Genomic DNA, 17,486 nt, shown 5'->3' with positions numbered 1-17,486 from the left:
GATTTCAAAGAGGGCTAGACTAGTCTTGCAATCATGCCTTACACATAACAGAAACTCATCGAATCTGTTGGATATGTGACTGACGCTGTCACACAGAATTCCCCCTCTCCTTGCCTAATAGTATATGGTCTTAAATACTTGCAAACGTACTCATGGAATTTTCAAGTTTGAGAAGCTGATCTTTGCATATATGAACATTATTTGACTAGATATGCATGTGATCCCACACTATCAACTTTACTCACCGAGACTAAAGTTGGTGGAGTGACAGGGATTTCGACAGGTGCAGGTACTCTTGCTGTTTCTGTTACCTACAATTTTGACAAAGGATGTTACAAAATGCTCAGGAAATCAGCGGAAACCTCAAACTCTGAGCACATGCAAAATTATAAAAACAATTCGCGAAGAAGAGTTCTGACCCACAGCATGCTCGATAAAATGAAGTTTGAGCAATGGAGAAAGGCAGGACATCTGGCCGACCACTTCTGTAGCACGGATTGGCCTAGTGCCTGGTCCTGCTCCATGGGAATGGATTGAGAGATAGCAGGGGCTCCAGTGACCAACCAACCTTGGCTTCACGCTCACGCAGTGCTTCGAAGCGCTCTTCATGGACCGCAACACCAGTGATGCTCACCCCAACCTCCTTCTTCACCTCAATGCCAGCTTGACTCTTAAAAGTCTCTGGTGTGTCCGCGAAGGGGAACTGGGGTGAAGGAGTGGGCTCTGCTCTCACTCTAGCCTCAGCAGGCTTTACAGTAGGTGCCTTCACAGATTTGGTGACCTTCTGAGCAGAAGGTGTGGCTGACAACTCTTTTTGTAATGTGGCAATAGCGCTACCGGCTATTGATGCCTAAATAGAAACAGAGTCAGAGAACAGTCACTTAACTGCCATCCCAGTCGCCTCTCAGAAGTCCTTCGCCACTAGCACTCTTGTGGTAAGTCTGAGTCAATTTTCTATGTGGTCCCCTTTTAAATGTTCTCATTATCACTTTTATAGTTAATGAAAAGTCAGAGATAAGCCAGTTATAAAGCTCACTGTCGTTCCTGTCAGCTTCTAAAATACATTTGAAAGTCTTCCTTATAGAGCTGAATTTAGAACTTCTTATTTTATGCTCTTATCATAGAGACTGAAGGTCTTCTAAAACTTGGTCATGAGTTTTCACTTAAATCATGCCAAGGAAGCTGTGTTTGAAAATACAACAGTGGGAAATTCAAAAATAATAAAAATTTTAACTACTTGGTTAATTCTTAAGCACTACTTTAAAATAGAACATTTAGGCTTCAGCCACAAATCTGTGTGAGAGGTGAAAGTGGAAAAGCTTAGAAGAATATTTTAAGAGTTTCCTTACTCTTTTTATTCTGTTGCTGTCTGGATATTTGAGATTATCCCAATGCAGGTATTAAATATGCCTTATAATTCTCTGAAGCATATATAAAGTTTGGATTCTATGACTCGGGTGTGTAATGTAAGAATGGGTGCCTGCTAAGTCACTTCAGTTGTGTCTGACTCTTTGTGACTCTATGGACGGTAGCCCACCAGACTCCTCTGTCCATGGGATTCAGCAGGCCAGAATACTGGAGTGGGTGCCATGCCCTCCTCCAGGGGATCTTCCCAACTCAGGGATTGAATCCATGTTTCTTATGTCTCCTGCATTGGCAGGTGGGTTCTTTACCACTAGTGCCAACTGGGAAACCTCAAAATAAGAATAGTTGTGACTAATATTGAGGATTATTAGATTTTGTCAACTTACTAAGGTTTTCACTTGTACTAACTTGTTCCTGATGACAGAGCTAATAAGGGGCAGAGTTAGGGGGCTAATCTAGGCCTGTGTGATCCCACAGTCCAGCCCAACCACCACATGGTAACACGCCTCCATCTAGTCATCCTGAGTATACAAACACATGATTTCTCAATGTCTGTCTTTAGTATTGGTATCAATTCTCATTTATGTCACTCTGAAATATCTCACTGCATAAGGAAAACTGAACTGAACCTTTTACAAAATGTGAAACAGAGAGAAGCCTGTGTGGATTCGTGTCTTCTCAGAGGTGTCAGATAACCATCTGATAGCCTAGGCTCACTCTGCTGGGCAAGTTCCAGTAACTGAACTTTAGGGGCTTCTGAGTCTATGTGAGGATAAACAGACATCACCAAAACAAGCCTGTACTGCCTTCACCAAAGATACTCCATATCATACAACCTACTTTCTTCCTTTCAGCCTAACATTTCTTTGTTATGCTCTTTAACGTCTTACCTCATATCCATGTTCTGTCTTAGGAACAGAAATTTTTGAAACAGTAAAGTGAGGGCTTGCTGTACGGGGGCGTTTATCCACATGGACTAATCTTTCGCTTGTTAGATCTGTAGTTTTCTTGATCTGCATGGAAATGGAACTCAGTGAAGCCCTTGCTCACCAGATGACCACAGCAGTTATGCCTGCTTTCCCAGAAACAGGCAGTGGGTTCAAACTCACCTGTGATGATATGTGCATTCCCATTTGATCAGTAGTTGTGATATGAGTCTCAGAAGGAGCATGGATCACTCTAGGCTTGACTGCTTTAGGGACAACGTGGGGCTCTGAGGCTGGACGTGGGGGCTGCTCAGCTATCTTTGTGGCGGAAATGTGCTCCTTATATCCATACTCCAAAGTGGTCTGCTGAGCGTATGATTCTTCAACATGCCCGGGTTCTCTGGGCTCTCGAACTCGGGCCTGGTCGACTGCAGCAACCACTGTTGCTACAGCTTCCGCCTTTTTCCCAACGCCCACCTGCAGACAAGGTTTCCAGAATTAACACTCAGTAATGTCAAAGTCAGGTTGGGACTTTACCTCCTAGGATAGTCATCGAGAAAAGACAAATGCCTATAAGGCGTGATGGGCAGATGGTGCCTATGTTACACAACCATGTTAAGGTCTCCAGAAATGTGACTTATAAATGCATTTCAGAACTTAATGTTTCACTGATCATTATAATGTGTAGACATCTAGTTAGATACACTCTATGAAGCCTGGCTTAATTAGACATTAAATCACACAAACACAACATAGGACAACACAATATGTGTATAAAATAGTAAAGAAGTTTTGAGTTTGTCCAGTATTTTGTCCATGGCAGACAGACAGCACTTGTGAAGTCAGAACTTTGGGGTTGGTTATCTTAATTGATTATTCTCTATTGCCAATCATTCAGTCTGGTGTAGGTGCAGTGACAGTGATCATAAAAATGCCCTCAAATGCTGTCACAGTCCCATCCAGAAAAAAATCAGCTGCTGCAGCATTTCATACTCACATGCAAATCTGAGAAAACAAGAAAGCTTGTGAACACACAGGGAACATATTAATTTACTTATGATTCCCTAGGGATAAGAAATTTTTAATTTATTAGAACGTATCTTTCTTAAAACACACAAATGAAGATGCTGTGATGAAAATGAAAGTGTTATCCTATTTGGATTCAAGAGAACAACCTTTCACAGCAAAGTTCAATTTACTGTCATTACCACTGAAAGTTAAAGTGAAGAAGAAAAACGAAATGTTGTTTTCTCATTTCTATGAATATGATTACCATAAATGGGAACACAGTTTGCAAAGGAGTTTCTCTTTTATAGAAAGCAAGCCAGTTGATATGGCTCATATGTTATGATTCTGTGCAATACTTAGAAACAGCACATTGCAAACATCAAATCACCATGTCCATCAGTGCTGTTTAAAAGAATGCTGGAATATTTTATTAATGTCCAGTTTTCTGCTGCTGCGAGTAGAACCTAGATTGCATCTGAAATGTTTTTCAAGTGTACTACTTCTATATATCTGCTCAAATGGTAAATGATCAGAACCATTTAATACATAAATGCGGTATTTTTGAGATGAAATTGGGCCTTTAGTGATCACAGGCTTCATCTAGCTCTCCTTCTAGGAAGCCACAAACAATCTAATCTGCCTCGAAGAAGGATAGATACCATTTTCACTTTAGATTGCATCTTAGAACAAACTGTAAGATACATGTGAGGATTAGGTGGTTTAAGTTAATTCATCTGGTTGTTTCTTTTTTTAAACCACATGGGCCTTAGGTTGACTTTAATTTTAGAGCTGTTTTAAAATGTTACCATCTTCAGATTTATATTTGTTTATATAAATAATAAATAACTTTGTCTGTAAAATGATTACATTTACATTACATCTCATTTGAATCTTTCAACCAGTCTATGAAATAAATTGTTCTATTTTAATAATGAGAAACCTTAGGTTCGAAGAAACTGTCACTTGCCAAATGACATAGATGAAGGTCATTCTTTAAAAAAAAAAAAAAAAAAACTTATGCCAAAAGAATCTTAACTATGGTAAGATATTTTAAATTGGGGAAGCATGTATATGTTTTTTTCCTGAGTTAACATATATCAACTCTATATACACATGCTGGTGGACCCATACCCTCACTTTGGGGGACAATCACAAATGAGTATTCTAGGCTGATAGCCGCTTCTCTTTCTTATTTCTTTCTGACTCTAATATCCCTCATATTTTTCTAAACTAGATAATCAGGAAGAATTGGAGAACTCAATTCCTATCAATTAAGTTGAGAGTAATTAGAAAAGTGTTATTTAATCTGACTTTTCACCACTAGAAATGCTGTTCCACTGAAAGAACTCGACCGAATCTAATTGTCTCTAATGTTCTGTTGATCAGTCAAGCAATTATTTGGAACAGCAGAAGCACAATGACTCATGATGGATGAAAAGTTAGGAGAACTGATGATGAAATGGGATGAAACAATGCTTTTCATCTCCACTGCATCAGTTTTCATCTACTTATGAAAAAGATGCATTTGTTCCTGCTTAGTAGCAAATCCTTTTCTAGTTTTAGGCAGTGTGGCTGATTCAGTAGATTTTGTACTAGTAACTATTATTTTGAGTGTAGACATTTTCTTAGCTTCCATTCTTAGCTAATTTTAAATAACAAAAATTAGATAGTCAAATTTGTGGGGTTCAGAACAAACAAAAAATGAGGTTATGTTACATACTGGAATTTCTGATGCCAATGAGACTTCGAAAAGGTTGATATGCCATTCAAGATTAGACTTGAGTGTGGAGTAAAAGTCACTCAGTCGTGGCTGACTCTTCGTGACCCCATGGGCTATACATACAGTCCATAGAATTCTCCAGGCCAGAATACTGGAGTGGGTAGCCTCTTCCTTCTCCAGAGGATCTTTCAAACCCAGGGACTGAACCCAGGTCTCCCACGTTGCAGGCAGATTCTTCACCAGCTCAGCCACCAGGAAAGCCCAAGGATACTGGAGTGGGTAGCCTATCCCCTTTCCAGCAGATCTTCCCAATCCAGGAACCAAACCGGGGTCTCCTGCACTGCAGGTGGGTTCTTTACCAACTGAGCTATGAGGGAAGCCCAATATTAGACTTGGGTAATGTTTAACAGCTGATCCTAAATCATGTCTTAGGAAAAAACCCAAACATGTAGATGTAGAGAACAGCACTGAGGGAAATACAGACAGGAATGTTACGATACTAAAGAAATTGAAAAACTTTAGTTGCTAATATCCAGTTACTACATTAGCAATAAAGAATAAAATTAGGTAAATAGTTTATTCAGTACCCAAGGCACAGATTCATGGGAAGTAGGTTAATTCATGGAAATTTCATAGCCACAAATAGATGCTACAAACAACATTTTCATAGCTTGTGTGTATTTATTCTGGTTGGATTTCTTCTCAAGATTTTAATATTGTATCTTGTTCAGTGTTAGTGAGAGCTACTATAGAAGGCACTATGATTTCCTCAGCTTCTTTCCTCATCTGATTTTTGCAGAGAGAAAAACGATAGTGTTTCACATGATGAAAATTATAGGTTATTTCTTAAAATAACTCCATACTCTACAACGTAAGATACTGAATTTATGAACCCCTCAAAATCTATATCTTCTTAACAGTAAAAGTCATTATTTACATATATATATATATATTTAAATGTCCATGTCGTTTCTTAAAATTAGCCTGCATGCAATTTCTTTTTTTTCCCCATTTCCCATGATTTCATGCTTTATTGTGGTAAGTACACTTAACATGATGTCAACTCTTTAAATACACAATATAGTATTGTTAACTCTAGGCACAATGTTGTTCAATAGGTCTCTAGAACTTACTCAACTTGCATAACTGAAACTTCATACACATAAAATCAAGAAATTAACACATTTAAAATTGAAAAAAATATATTCATAAATTGACTACCTTAATAAAACCCCTGCTTTTAGTTTTGAATGGTCCATGTGTACAAGTCTAAAGATAAAAATACTATAATTTTATACAGCCTGCATGCAATTTCCATCATTAGCTTCTAGAGAATTCTAGACATTAATAATAAAAAATGGAAAATAGTAGTAAAGCAATCAGTGAGGAAAGGATTATGTAGTAATATTAACAATAATAAATAATTTGTTTTTTAACTTTCCAATTGTATAACTAAAAATAAATTAGGTTAATAGTGTCTCATAAGAAATTCTGAGACTTGGTATTAAAGTATTATAATAGAGGATTTCACATGAGATTTAGTATCAGTGTATTATAATAGGGGATTTCACACTTGGAATAGCAATAGTCACCTTTCCATGAGTAACTTGGATTTGTTCTTGTCTAGTAGCCATTTCTTCTCTAGTTCTCAGTATTGTTTCTTGTTCTTTGGCTTTAGCAGTAGCAACTGCTATTGTAGACAAGGCAGTTTTCTCAGCTTCCTTTCTCATCTGATTATCACAGTAAAATCAAGTTTAAATTGCACAGGGCTTTAGACGCATATGGAATGACCCTTCCCCCCTTTTAGTGGGGATGCAAGACGAAGTTATTCAGGGTTAACTACACAAAAGAAGTTAACTTTCACTGGGGCAGTGTGTGCACACACTGACTGGGAATCACAAACCTTAGAAATGTTAACTACAAAAAAAAAAATCTTCAGGTGATTCCATATATTGCTTTCTAGAAATCAGGCTAAAAATGCTAATCTTCATGCAAAGGATAATGGTGAATAAAATGAATTACCAATGTTACAGATGAATAAAAATCAAAGGTGCAGATAAAGGTAATGAGAAAAAGTCACACATTCACCATGTGGTTTTTAGTTGGGGATTCAAAAAGGAAAATACAGATTAATAATTCATATCACATCGCAGTTAATGGTTTACTAGAAATTAGTTTAAAGATGAACTTTTCCCATCTTGAATATCTGTATTCACCTTTTCCTGAGTTACTTGAACTTGCTCTCTTTTGGTAGTGATGCCTTCTCTAGTTCTTGATACTACATCTTGTTCTTTGACTTTGGGTGTGGCAACTATGACTTTAGGTACCACTGTTTTCCTAGTCTCTTTCAATATCTGGTCATATGATTTAAAAAAAAAAAGGTGAGAAAATGGTCATTAAATTTCATTCAGCTCTAATTTTAAAAAAAGGTAAGTCAAAATTGAGAAAGGAAGAATATTTCTTCCTACTCAAAGACATTCTGTCATTTGATTTGCTTTGATCATCAATATTGTTTCATTAGTAGCAATAACAAAATAAGTTCAGTCTAAAACAAAAAACTGTGATGAGCAATAAAAGGATGCATTTTTCACATTATTCTCATAATTTATGGGAAATGCCAATAGAGCCATCAATAACACATAACCTTGCATTGTATCAATTGACTTGTACACTGGAATCTTCAATAGAAACATGTTAAATATTAAAATGCATTATAATATTATATTAGTAACAATCCTAAGGAAATACAGAAGTTAGGAATAAAAGTGGTGGTGAAAGCTAGACAGATAGCAAAAGGTCCTTGAGAGATTGTGAAGCTTCCTGTATGAGTTATAAGAGGAGGAGAAGGTGAAAAAGTGATCATTTTAAGACCCAGGATGAAAATGTAGGTGGCTTGTAAACGGAATGAAACAAGAGTGAATTTCACACCAGCAAGAACTGTCACCTTTTCATGAGTTATGTGCATTTGATCTTGTTGTGTGACAATTTCTTCTTGGGCTCCCAGAATTGTTTCTAGTTTCGTGGGCTTGGCAGTTTCAACTACCACCATGGACACAGCAGCTGTCTCAGCTTTCTGTATTATCTGATTTTCAGAGTAAAATAAAGGTTTGAGTTTCAAAAGGCACAGGAGAAATGGCGAGTCAACTTTGTAACATTCAGGAGGATACAGAATGCTTAGTGGTGAGAGAGGAAATACCACAACTCTGTTTTCAGGGCCTACACTTGTGTTTAACACCCCAAAATGGACTTCTTTTCTGCCCACCTGCCCCTTAGTAAATTGTCTTAGAAACTGAAAAGTTCTCATCTTTGAGATATATTGACACATTAGCGAACTTAGTGAGTATTCACTGGCAAATGGCTAAACAACTATGGTTATTGAACTTGTCAGTTATCAGCCTTGCAATGGCAATAAGGATTTCTATGCTCTTGATTATGCAACTTAGGTTCCTGTGCATTCAAACTCTCTCACTCACTGTAAGGAGAGAAAAGTTCATCCAATGGCCTCTGACCAGCCTTTTAAGTCTGAGTTGGACCTTTCATAAAAAGTAGTTCTGAGATCAACAAAGAGCTTGAGGTTAACAGAGGCTGGCCAAGTTGGAACAACCTCAATGTCACTGAAATCTACTTGAACATGAAAGAATCTACTTGAATAAGAAGGGGCCTCTTCCTAGACCCTTTAAGGCTTGATTCAACACATGGGAGAGAAGTTTATTTTGGTAACACTGAGGTTTTTCCAACTTGGCTCTATGGCATAAAACCAGCAAACACTTCTGGGTCACTGTTGATCAACCAGGAATTCACTTTCTTACAAGTACTGGTTTTCCCTGATGTTGGAATTCCTCACTGTCACTTGGTATTTAGTTGAAGTGTTCATAGCTGGTGGATGTGTGTGGAGGGGGTGGACATGCATGCATGTCTTAACAACTATGTAAAGTTTGTGAGTCACAGTTTAAGTGCCCAAGGGCTTGGCTATGCATGGAAAAACTGATTGTACCAGTGGGTAACTGGGCTGGAGTGATCACTATTTTCTGGTTAAGTGTGCTCTAGAAATGTCATTGACGTGCCCCAAACTATTCTAGTTGATAGACAATCTTCTTGAAACTGATCAGTTGAGTGGAAAATTATGCAATGAGAGCAGAAATTTCCATCATGAAACAATTTCAGTACTAGACATAGAGAAACAACAAAAAGAAAATATACACAGAAAACTCTTCCACTTAGAGGTTTTGGTTAGAGGGAAGGTATAGCTGTCTGGGATGTGATATTAGGCAACAAATTACAAGGCATTTATAAAATTGGACTTACTGTTTCTTGAGTTATTTGTTTTTGTTCTTGTTTTGTAGTAATTTCTCCAGTTATTCTAGTTTCCTGTTCTTTGGCTTTAGCTGCGGAAATTACTACTTTTGGTACAAATGCTTTTTCAGTTTCTTTTCTTATCTGAAATCAATGACAAAAACAAACCTTATAGTCTGCTGATCTCTAATGAAAGCTGACATAATGTTTAATAAATATAATAAAATAGGAAATCAAAGAAGTCCTTTTCCAGAGAGCCCACTAAATAAAATGATCTCATTTTCATTAATAGTGCCATGCTCTTTGTCTAAACCATTAAGTTATGCTCCTTAGAGAAAAAAAAAATAGATTCAACACCCTTTGCTTTGAATTAGAGAGTGTAGTCTTTAAAAAGACTTCCAATTTTTATAAGTGGGTATATGGCAGTATTATTCTGTGCCACTCTTGTCATCTAAAGGAAATCCTAGAGCATAGGCTATTTGAATGGAAGACTTTACAAGTAATACTGTCTGATTCTTTAATTTTATAAATGAAAAATCAAGCATAGATGATTCATAATCCACATTTATACAATATTTTTGCATTTGCTTTGAAAAATGTCCTAAATATTATGAAGGTTTGGAATATCAAATCTTTCTAAAACTGAGACATTATGGGGAGAACATTTTTGTCCATATCACAGGTAAAATGTTTCCCAAACCCTTGTGAGTTAAGTTGCTTCAGTCGTGTCCAATGTTTTGTAATGCTATGGACTGTAGCCCACCAGGCTCCTCTGTCCATGGGATTTTCCAGGCAAGAATACTTGAATGTGTCGCCATTTCCTTCTCCAGGGAATCTTCCCCACCCAGGGATCAAACCCAGGTCTCTTAAGTCTCCTGCACTGGCAGGGGGTTTCTTTAACATTAGTGCCAGCTGGGAAGCCCAGAAAGAACTGTGCTTGGATCTGGACACCTAAGGTGTATGCGAGGGGAAAGTGGGGTCCTGGGGGAGGGGCACTTTTCCTCATTTTCCTCTGTCATTCTCAGCCATCATCACTGAAATTCAGGATCTCAGGGTTAAAAGAGGCTTGGAAGTTATCTTCCCAAACCACCCAACTGACAATTGGCAGTGCTGGCCAACAGCCCTACCAGGGGGTCTTATCTAATCTGGTCCTCAATGCCTCCAATCATGGGGCTGTCTTTTTCACTTTTTTTCTGGTCATTTGACCTGAGAGGGCCAGATTCTCCACCTCAGTTCAAATCCATGCTCGAATATTTTCCCAAAGAGTCAGGAAGCAGTTCCGAAACTATTTTCAAAGTTTGGCGTTCTTTACCACTCTTCCCAGTTCCTACTTCAGCATCTATTTCTCCCTCCCTCAGAGTCTCAAAGGTAGTCGGTGCATCTCCGTGTCACTGTAGAAGAGACCCCTGTTTCTACTTCCAGTGTGTGTTCCGTGGGTCCCTTTTGTCTGCACAAGGGAAGCATCTGGGAACTCTATGAGACTTTGGTATCTAACACCCAGGTACAACCATGTCGTGAAAAAACCATGCTGCCCACAAAACAAACCTTCCCTTGTAAACAGCATTCTCTCTATTGACACTGATAACAACAGCAACAGCAATTTCACATCAAAAACCATTCTCACCTGTTCATGAGTTACGTGCACCTGCTCTTGTTTTGTCGTAATTACTTCTCTGGTTCTGGCTTTTAATTCTTGCTCTTTGGCTTTATCGGTGGCCACTACCACCTTAGTTACAGCAGTCTTCTCTGCCTCCTTTCTTATCTGATTTTCACAGGGGAGAGAAAAGAAACACTGTAATGTGCCTTATATAAAAAGCTACAATGATAAATCAGGATAAAGACATAAATGTCACACAGGAGAGGATAAGGAGGAAAGCTCGAGTGATTTTAAACTGTAACAGAAAACCTATTCAAATACGAGGTGGGAAATTATCTTGGATTTATAACACCTTTCAGCTATGAATCAATTGTCACACAGGTTTTGAGGAAAGTAAAAGCAAAGCTCTTTAGGGAAAGCTTAGAGAAACGCAATGGCAGCCCTCAAGTAACAGTTTCCCTGCCTGGATCCTGCAAAGACTGGGCTCTGGATGGACCAGTTCTGGAACTACAGCTCCACGTGCCGTGGATCTTGTTTGCTCAGCTTAGCTTCTCAGCCACCCTTTACTCGTCTGAACTCAGGAGCGCCCCCTTTATTTTGGACACCTTGTCTGACCTCCTGAGAGGTACCTCTTCCCTGCCGAGCTGCCCGACAGAGAGCTGACACAGAGTACTTATACCCTGAGCACCTCTGGTCTCAGACCACCAGCTCAGAGCGCCCTAGAAGTCTGGGCCGTGGAGGGCTCAGGGCCGTCTCGAAACACACTGGCTCGGCCTGGGAAACCCGCACGCAAGCGCCGCGCGCGCGGCCGCGGGCCCACCTGCTCGGGAGCGGCCTGGGTGTGCACGGCAGTCGTGGTTGTCCTCTGGGCAGTCTGCTCTACAGCGCCGAGAACTGGTTCTCTCACTCTGGCCAGGTCAACGGCAGCAACGACCGTGGCAACAGCTGCACTCTTGTCCGTCTCTTGTCTCACCTGGATTGGCAGCGAGCAAGCCTGTTACTTTCTGAGATGACATGCCCAGCGGAAAATGCAAAACACAGCGGAAACGAGGTCATCAAGAGTCAAACAGACATGTGCATGAGCATCTATCGCTGCTAAGTGAGACAGGGTATATGTTGCTAAAATCTACATTTATAAACACCTCACAGAGCACAGCTTTTGTGGAGCTTCCCAGGTGCCACTGGTGGTAAAGTGCCCGCCTGCCAACGCAGGAGACATAAGACACCTGGGTTCGATCCCTGGGTTGGGATGATTCCCTGGAGGAGGGCACGCTAACCCCCTCCAGTATTCTTGCCTGAAGAATCCCATGGACAGAGGAGCCTGGCAGGCTACAGACCATAGGGACGCGAAGGGTCAGACACGACTGAAGTGACTTAGCAAGCATGCACGCAGAGCATGTTCACAGAGCATAAGCCAAATCTGGTTTTCACTTTCTGTTGTATTCTTATGTTCACATGCATTTTCCTTCAACCTATACAGACTGCTTCATGGCAGGATTCTGGTGAGAGAAGCCAGAACAGGAAAGGAAGGAGGAAGCTCCAGCGGTACCTCTGAAGCCCCAGCGGCGACAGCTCCTGCTGCGAAGGTAGTTCGGGCGGCGGCGCCTGCAGCTCCGCTGATGGTCACTTGCTCCTGGATCCCGTATCTCCCTTCCCATCTCTCCTCTGTCCTGACCTGAGTAGCACTGGTCACTGTGGTTTCTCTCATCTCAGCCTCAGATGAAGCCACGTAGCCCTCTTGCTTCCAAGGGGGAGGCACTTCAGGGCCTGGGGGCATGGTGGGTGTCTGAGCCTTCCGGACAAGTAAGGGAGACTTGACGGATCTGATGGGGGATGTGGAAATCCTCCCCGCTGGAGACACGGACCTGGAAGTCAAATGGCAGAGGTCAAAGAGTGCCAAGGCAAGGAACTACTCTTTGGGTCATTAGATTTGAATGAGGGAAGAAAAATCTGGAAGTGTTTAAGGCAGGGTTTTAAAATCCATGGCTCAATAATCTATACAGAGACAAGTAATATACTTGAAAGTAATTTGTTTTAAATTTCAGTGAATCTTATTCTCATCTGCTATAATTCTGTATGAGAATCAGATTTAATCCTAAAGAATTTGGTGCCCTGCCCTACAGTTTCATGTTTAGAAAAGTCAAGACAGCAGGTGTTTCTTCAAAATACAAAGATAATATGGTAACATAACTCTAAATTTCTCTGTACTCCCAATTCTGGGGGTCAAGGGGATGTCAAATAGGTGTTGAAGGAAGCAAGGTTTCTGTAATCAACAGGCTTGTGTAACCTGAGGTTAAAACAAGCTAAACCTTTCTCATTTTCCTGTAAGACTTCCCATAGCCTTCATCATGCCCATATGCTTTGTGAATTGCAAGGCTTTCTCATTAGTCATTCTGCAGAATTCTAGGCGTATAACTTTGCTTTGGAAACTGTTCTGGTCCAAGTGTGGTGCACTGCTGATTTAAATATCTTCTGTATTTGTTTACCCTCACACACTCATTGTATTGTACTCTGAACTTCTTTTAAATATTCTTATAGTGGATAATTTGAAACCTAAGGATTCCATAATTACTAGGAGGCTCAGTGGTAAAGAATCCGTCTGCCAATTCAGGAGACTCGGGTTCAATTCCTGGGTTGAGAAGATCCCCTGGAAAAGGAAATGGCAACCCATTCCAGTAATTTTGCCTGAGAAATCCCAAGGACAGAGGAGCCTGGCTAGCTACAGTCCATGGGGTCGCACAGAGTCAGACACGACTTAGTGACTAAAGTAAGGATTATATAGCTTTTAGTTAAACTGATAGTTTCTTCCAAAATAGTTTTCATCATTTTTTATTTGTGTTCAAAATGCAACAGCATCAGCTCAAGAATCTGGGTACTGAATAAAGCTATCTACAGTTAAAAAAAAAGACAGCTTCTAATTGACAATAATAATTCCAGGCATCAGTCAAACATTTTAAGATGAAATTTTTCATAAATTAATTTTTAAACGATAGGGTTTAATATACCTTTCCCTCTAGGTGGCAGTATTGCCTTATCATTGCACTTAACTACTTCTGCATACAGGAAAAATTCTGAACATTACATAAGGTATTTAATTTATATCAATCATAAATAAAACAATTATTCTAATTAAGGCTCAAGGTACAGTTGATATCTACTCTAAATTGTAGAGTAAATTAACAGTACATTACAATATTGACCAGTTTCATGAAGAAATGCTTAATCATTTTTTTGAAGAAGGATTTTTGGGTGAAAATCAATTTACATTTTATAAATGGAGTTGTAATCAACAAAAGGGAGATCTAGGGGAACATGTCTCTATTTTGAAAGTGACTGCCTTTGAACATATGAAGACCAGTTTAGAATAATGTAGGGTTTACACTAATTGAAGAAAAGCAAAGTGACATGTATTTCCAATTTTTGACCTATGTCTTGTTCTTGCTGTCCTAGTAAAATGAGTCTAATTCAAATAGACTTAAAGACATGATTAGCATGACATGAATGATTAGCAGCAGGTTGCAGGTAAGCCTGTAACTGTGAAAATCAATGTAATTTGAGTCATTATAGGAAAGTGCTTATTTCTGCTCTTACAATAAAAAAAATAATCATCTGGTCACAGCGAGATATAATGCACCTTATTCAGTGAAATATGTTTGCCTTACTTTACAACAAAAATCAAGATTCAGGAAATTGTCCATCCTGGATAACTGTTATTTTCTCCAGAAATTGACATTTTAATTTCTTAATCATTTTAAAGTAAATTTGGGGTGCTCAATAATTGGAATTGCTATTAATGAATTCTCAGTACTTCTAAGACAGTCAAAATGCTCCACAGAATCAGGGAAACTCTAATTCTAAATGACTCTCAGGCTTGGATTAAATATATGGTGAGGTTGTTATCTCCCCCAGAAATCACATTTGGTCTGTCTTGTGATTTTGTGGTGTGCAAACTTGGAGTTAGCCTGAAACACAACATTTTTAAAACTTGATAGCCAGACACATTTTTAAAACTGAGCTTTTTGGCCAAGGCTTCATATTAGTATTTATCAGTATCTTTAATTTTTAAAGCAGGCACTATAATAAAGACTGGAAAATATCTAGCATTTTCCCATATATTTGCTGGACATTGACATTACCTCTGGTATGAAATACTTGCTATTTTCCACTTTGTTCATTTGTGTTGCTTGTTTTTTCTTTAATAATTAGTTTGTGGAAGTTCTTGATACATCTGGTATATTAGAGTTTTGCCATGAAATGTTGCAAATATTTTTCCCAAGATCTACTGTTTGCATTTGTTTATTTCTTACGGGGTCTTAGCCAGCATCAATATGTACAGTGTGTAGGTTATTCATGGTTTATAGACTTGTACTATTCATACTGCAGGCATTGTATGTTTGCTTTAATATTTTATGGCAGAGGCAATAACATATCTTGAGGAAGAGACACCCTTAAATTTATTTTAACAAATGCACTATTTGCTGTAGCAATGATTTTGCTTTTGCCATATACAAATTTTTGTTTTTTTGTAGTTGAATTTGTAAATCTATTTTTAAAAGCTCTGCCCAACAAATGTTTTCTCAAATTTTCTTCTCATTCTTCTTGTTTTTTGATTTTTTTTAAATTTAATTTTGTGGTCAACGTGAAACTTATTTTGTAAATGGTGCGAGATACAGGCTTACATTTGTTTTCTTCCAAATGGATAGCTAATTGGGCCAGCATTCTTCATAGCACAAAATATTCTTTTCCCCAATGAACTGAAAAGTCACTTGGATTAAAAACTGAATTTCCTGGGTACCTGGATTAATTTTTGGATCCTCTGTTCCGCTTCCCCATGTATATTCTATTTATTTACCAATATCACATTTTTTGATGACAGTAATGTCACAATAAGTTTGAATATTTTTTGAATCAACTATTAACTTCTTCTTTTAAAATTTTTCTTGGCAGGGGAACTTTCTCTACATTTAAAAATTTTTTAATTGGTCAAGAAACACTTTTTTTTTTTTTTAAAACCACACACTTTCCCCTTTTACTAGTTTATCATACTGAAAAAAAAACAAAAACAAAAACAAACCCTCAGCATGTTAAGCTAAATCCCAAAAGCTCAAATTTGCTATGGATAGTTTACACTTGCTTATATAGTTTCTGAGTTCTGATAATACATGCTTACTTTCTAAAATACCTCCATATTAACTAAGCAAAGAAATCCAGCTTATATTCTAGATAACATAAGCACATGCAAAATATTTAGAAGGTTTTACTATTAGAGCATAAGGACATTTGTATAATTCATATTCAGAAGATACCTTCAACTAATTATCTCATTGAACCCTCACATCTTGAGATCATTCTTACTATGATTCTCTATAATTTACAAATGACATGACTAAGACCTTAAGCAATTTAACTTCTTTAAACGTCTTTAACTTCTGGCCACCTATTTAAAAAATTAGGGGTGATACTTCTTAGAGGTTGCTATGATTATTTAATGAGATAATATACACAGAGTGCAATCAAATGTCTGACAGAGTAACTGGTCAATATATATTAATATTTTATTATTACAATTATTCTATAAGTCACATTTTGGCTGGTGGTCAAGAAGACAGAACACAGGGCTTCCAACCTTAAATTCTGTGCTCTTCTCATCTCACTTGCTTTCTCTTAGCTCCTGGAGCAGATATTGAATGGCATACAAATAAGAATGTAGAATTAGAGCTTATAAAGTTTTCTAATTTACCCATGGACAGTCAAGATTTGTGAAAATCATAAACAATATCTTTTTGGTTTAACTCTTTTTATCACACACAACATTCCTTATTCCTTCCATTTATATCTCTTCTTATCGGATTAAACCTAATTTTAAAATGCATAATGACCTGATCTCTCTTAAAAAGCTTTACCTGACAGGAGATGGAGTCGGTGCCCGCACATGTCTGACAGGGGAAGGGGAGTGTCTTATTGGCGATGGGGACTGCTGTCGAGCCAACTGTGCTTTGGCAGCAATGGATGGTGGTGTGGGAGACCTTGATTTTGGTTTAGGAGGTATCCGGGGAGGTGTTTTATGCGGCAGCTGTTGCCCAGCGGCACCATCTATGACCATCTCAACTGCTGCAATTGACCTGGCATCAAAGTGGGCCTCAATCTTCTGCAAAGAGAAGAACAAAGACCATGGTGAGGAGAAATAGTTGGTGAAGCAACAATTTAGAAGGCAGTATATACAGTATATATTTCAAGAAAACCTTTTCAATTCGAGTTTGTCGTGTTTCTGAAATCTGAGCAGTCGAAACAATTGTCTTTGTCCTTTTAGCGGGTACTACTTCTTCACCTGTAGGAAGGGAAAGACAAATGTTTAGGAGGGAGCACAAGGACCCAGTTTTAAAGGGGTTATGTTAATTCTGACTACAAAGTCAATAGGATTTTCTAGGTATCCCAATGGGAAAAATTGCAGTAAGATTTGGATTTTGTATAAGTAGAAATTAGGTTTAAACAAAGAAAATATTTATTATTAGATATGAATTTACTTAGAATCTTTTTTTAAAAATTCATTATTTGCCCGTAATTGGAAAACGTAGAT

At 38.4% G+C, this 17,486-nt stretch overlaps 1 protein-coding gene across 19 annotated transcripts in view; it reads right to left on the bottom strand.

The window, feature by feature from the left end:
• The window catches only part of TTN (titin), a 274,540-nt gene that overhangs the window by 250,306 nt on the left and 6,748 nt on the right, over positions 1–17,486 (bottom strand). For all 19 annotated transcript variants that reach the window (XM_070475948.1, XM_070475949.1, XM_070475950.1 and 16 more), the window contains exons 5-16: positions 17,152–17,237; positions 16,813–17,057; positions 12,459–12,774; positions 11,730–11,882; positions 10,937–11,074; positions 9,325–9,456; positions 7,236–7,373; positions 6,612–6,749; positions 2,475–2,768; positions 2,256–2,378; positions 569–850; positions 246–311 (exon numbers count right to left, since the gene is read on the bottom strand). In XM_070475948.1, coding sequence (XP_070332049.1) covers positions 246–311; positions 569–850; positions 2,256–2,378; positions 2,475–2,768; positions 6,612–6,749; positions 7,236–7,373; positions 9,325–9,456; positions 10,937–11,074; positions 11,730–11,882; positions 12,459–12,774; positions 16,813–17,057; positions 17,152–17,237 — 2,111 coding nt within the window. The remainder of the gene's footprint in view (positions 1–245; positions 312–568; positions 851–2,255; positions 2,379–2,474; positions 2,769–6,611; positions 6,750–7,235; positions 7,374–9,324; positions 9,457–10,936; positions 11,075–11,729; positions 11,883–12,458; positions 12,775–16,812; positions 17,058–17,151; positions 17,238–17,486) is intronic.

The sequence above is a fragment of the Odocoileus virginianus genome, chromosome 13 (genome assembly GCF_023699985.2).
Source record: "Odocoileus virginianus isolate 20LAN1187 ecotype Illinois chromosome 13, Ovbor_1.2, whole genome shotgun sequence".
Lineage (NCBI taxonomy): Eukaryota > Metazoa > Chordata > Mammalia > Artiodactyla > Cervidae > Odocoileus > Odocoileus virginianus.
Note: the sequence above shows the minus strand (reverse complement) of the source record. Positions and strands in the feature narration are given on the sequence as shown.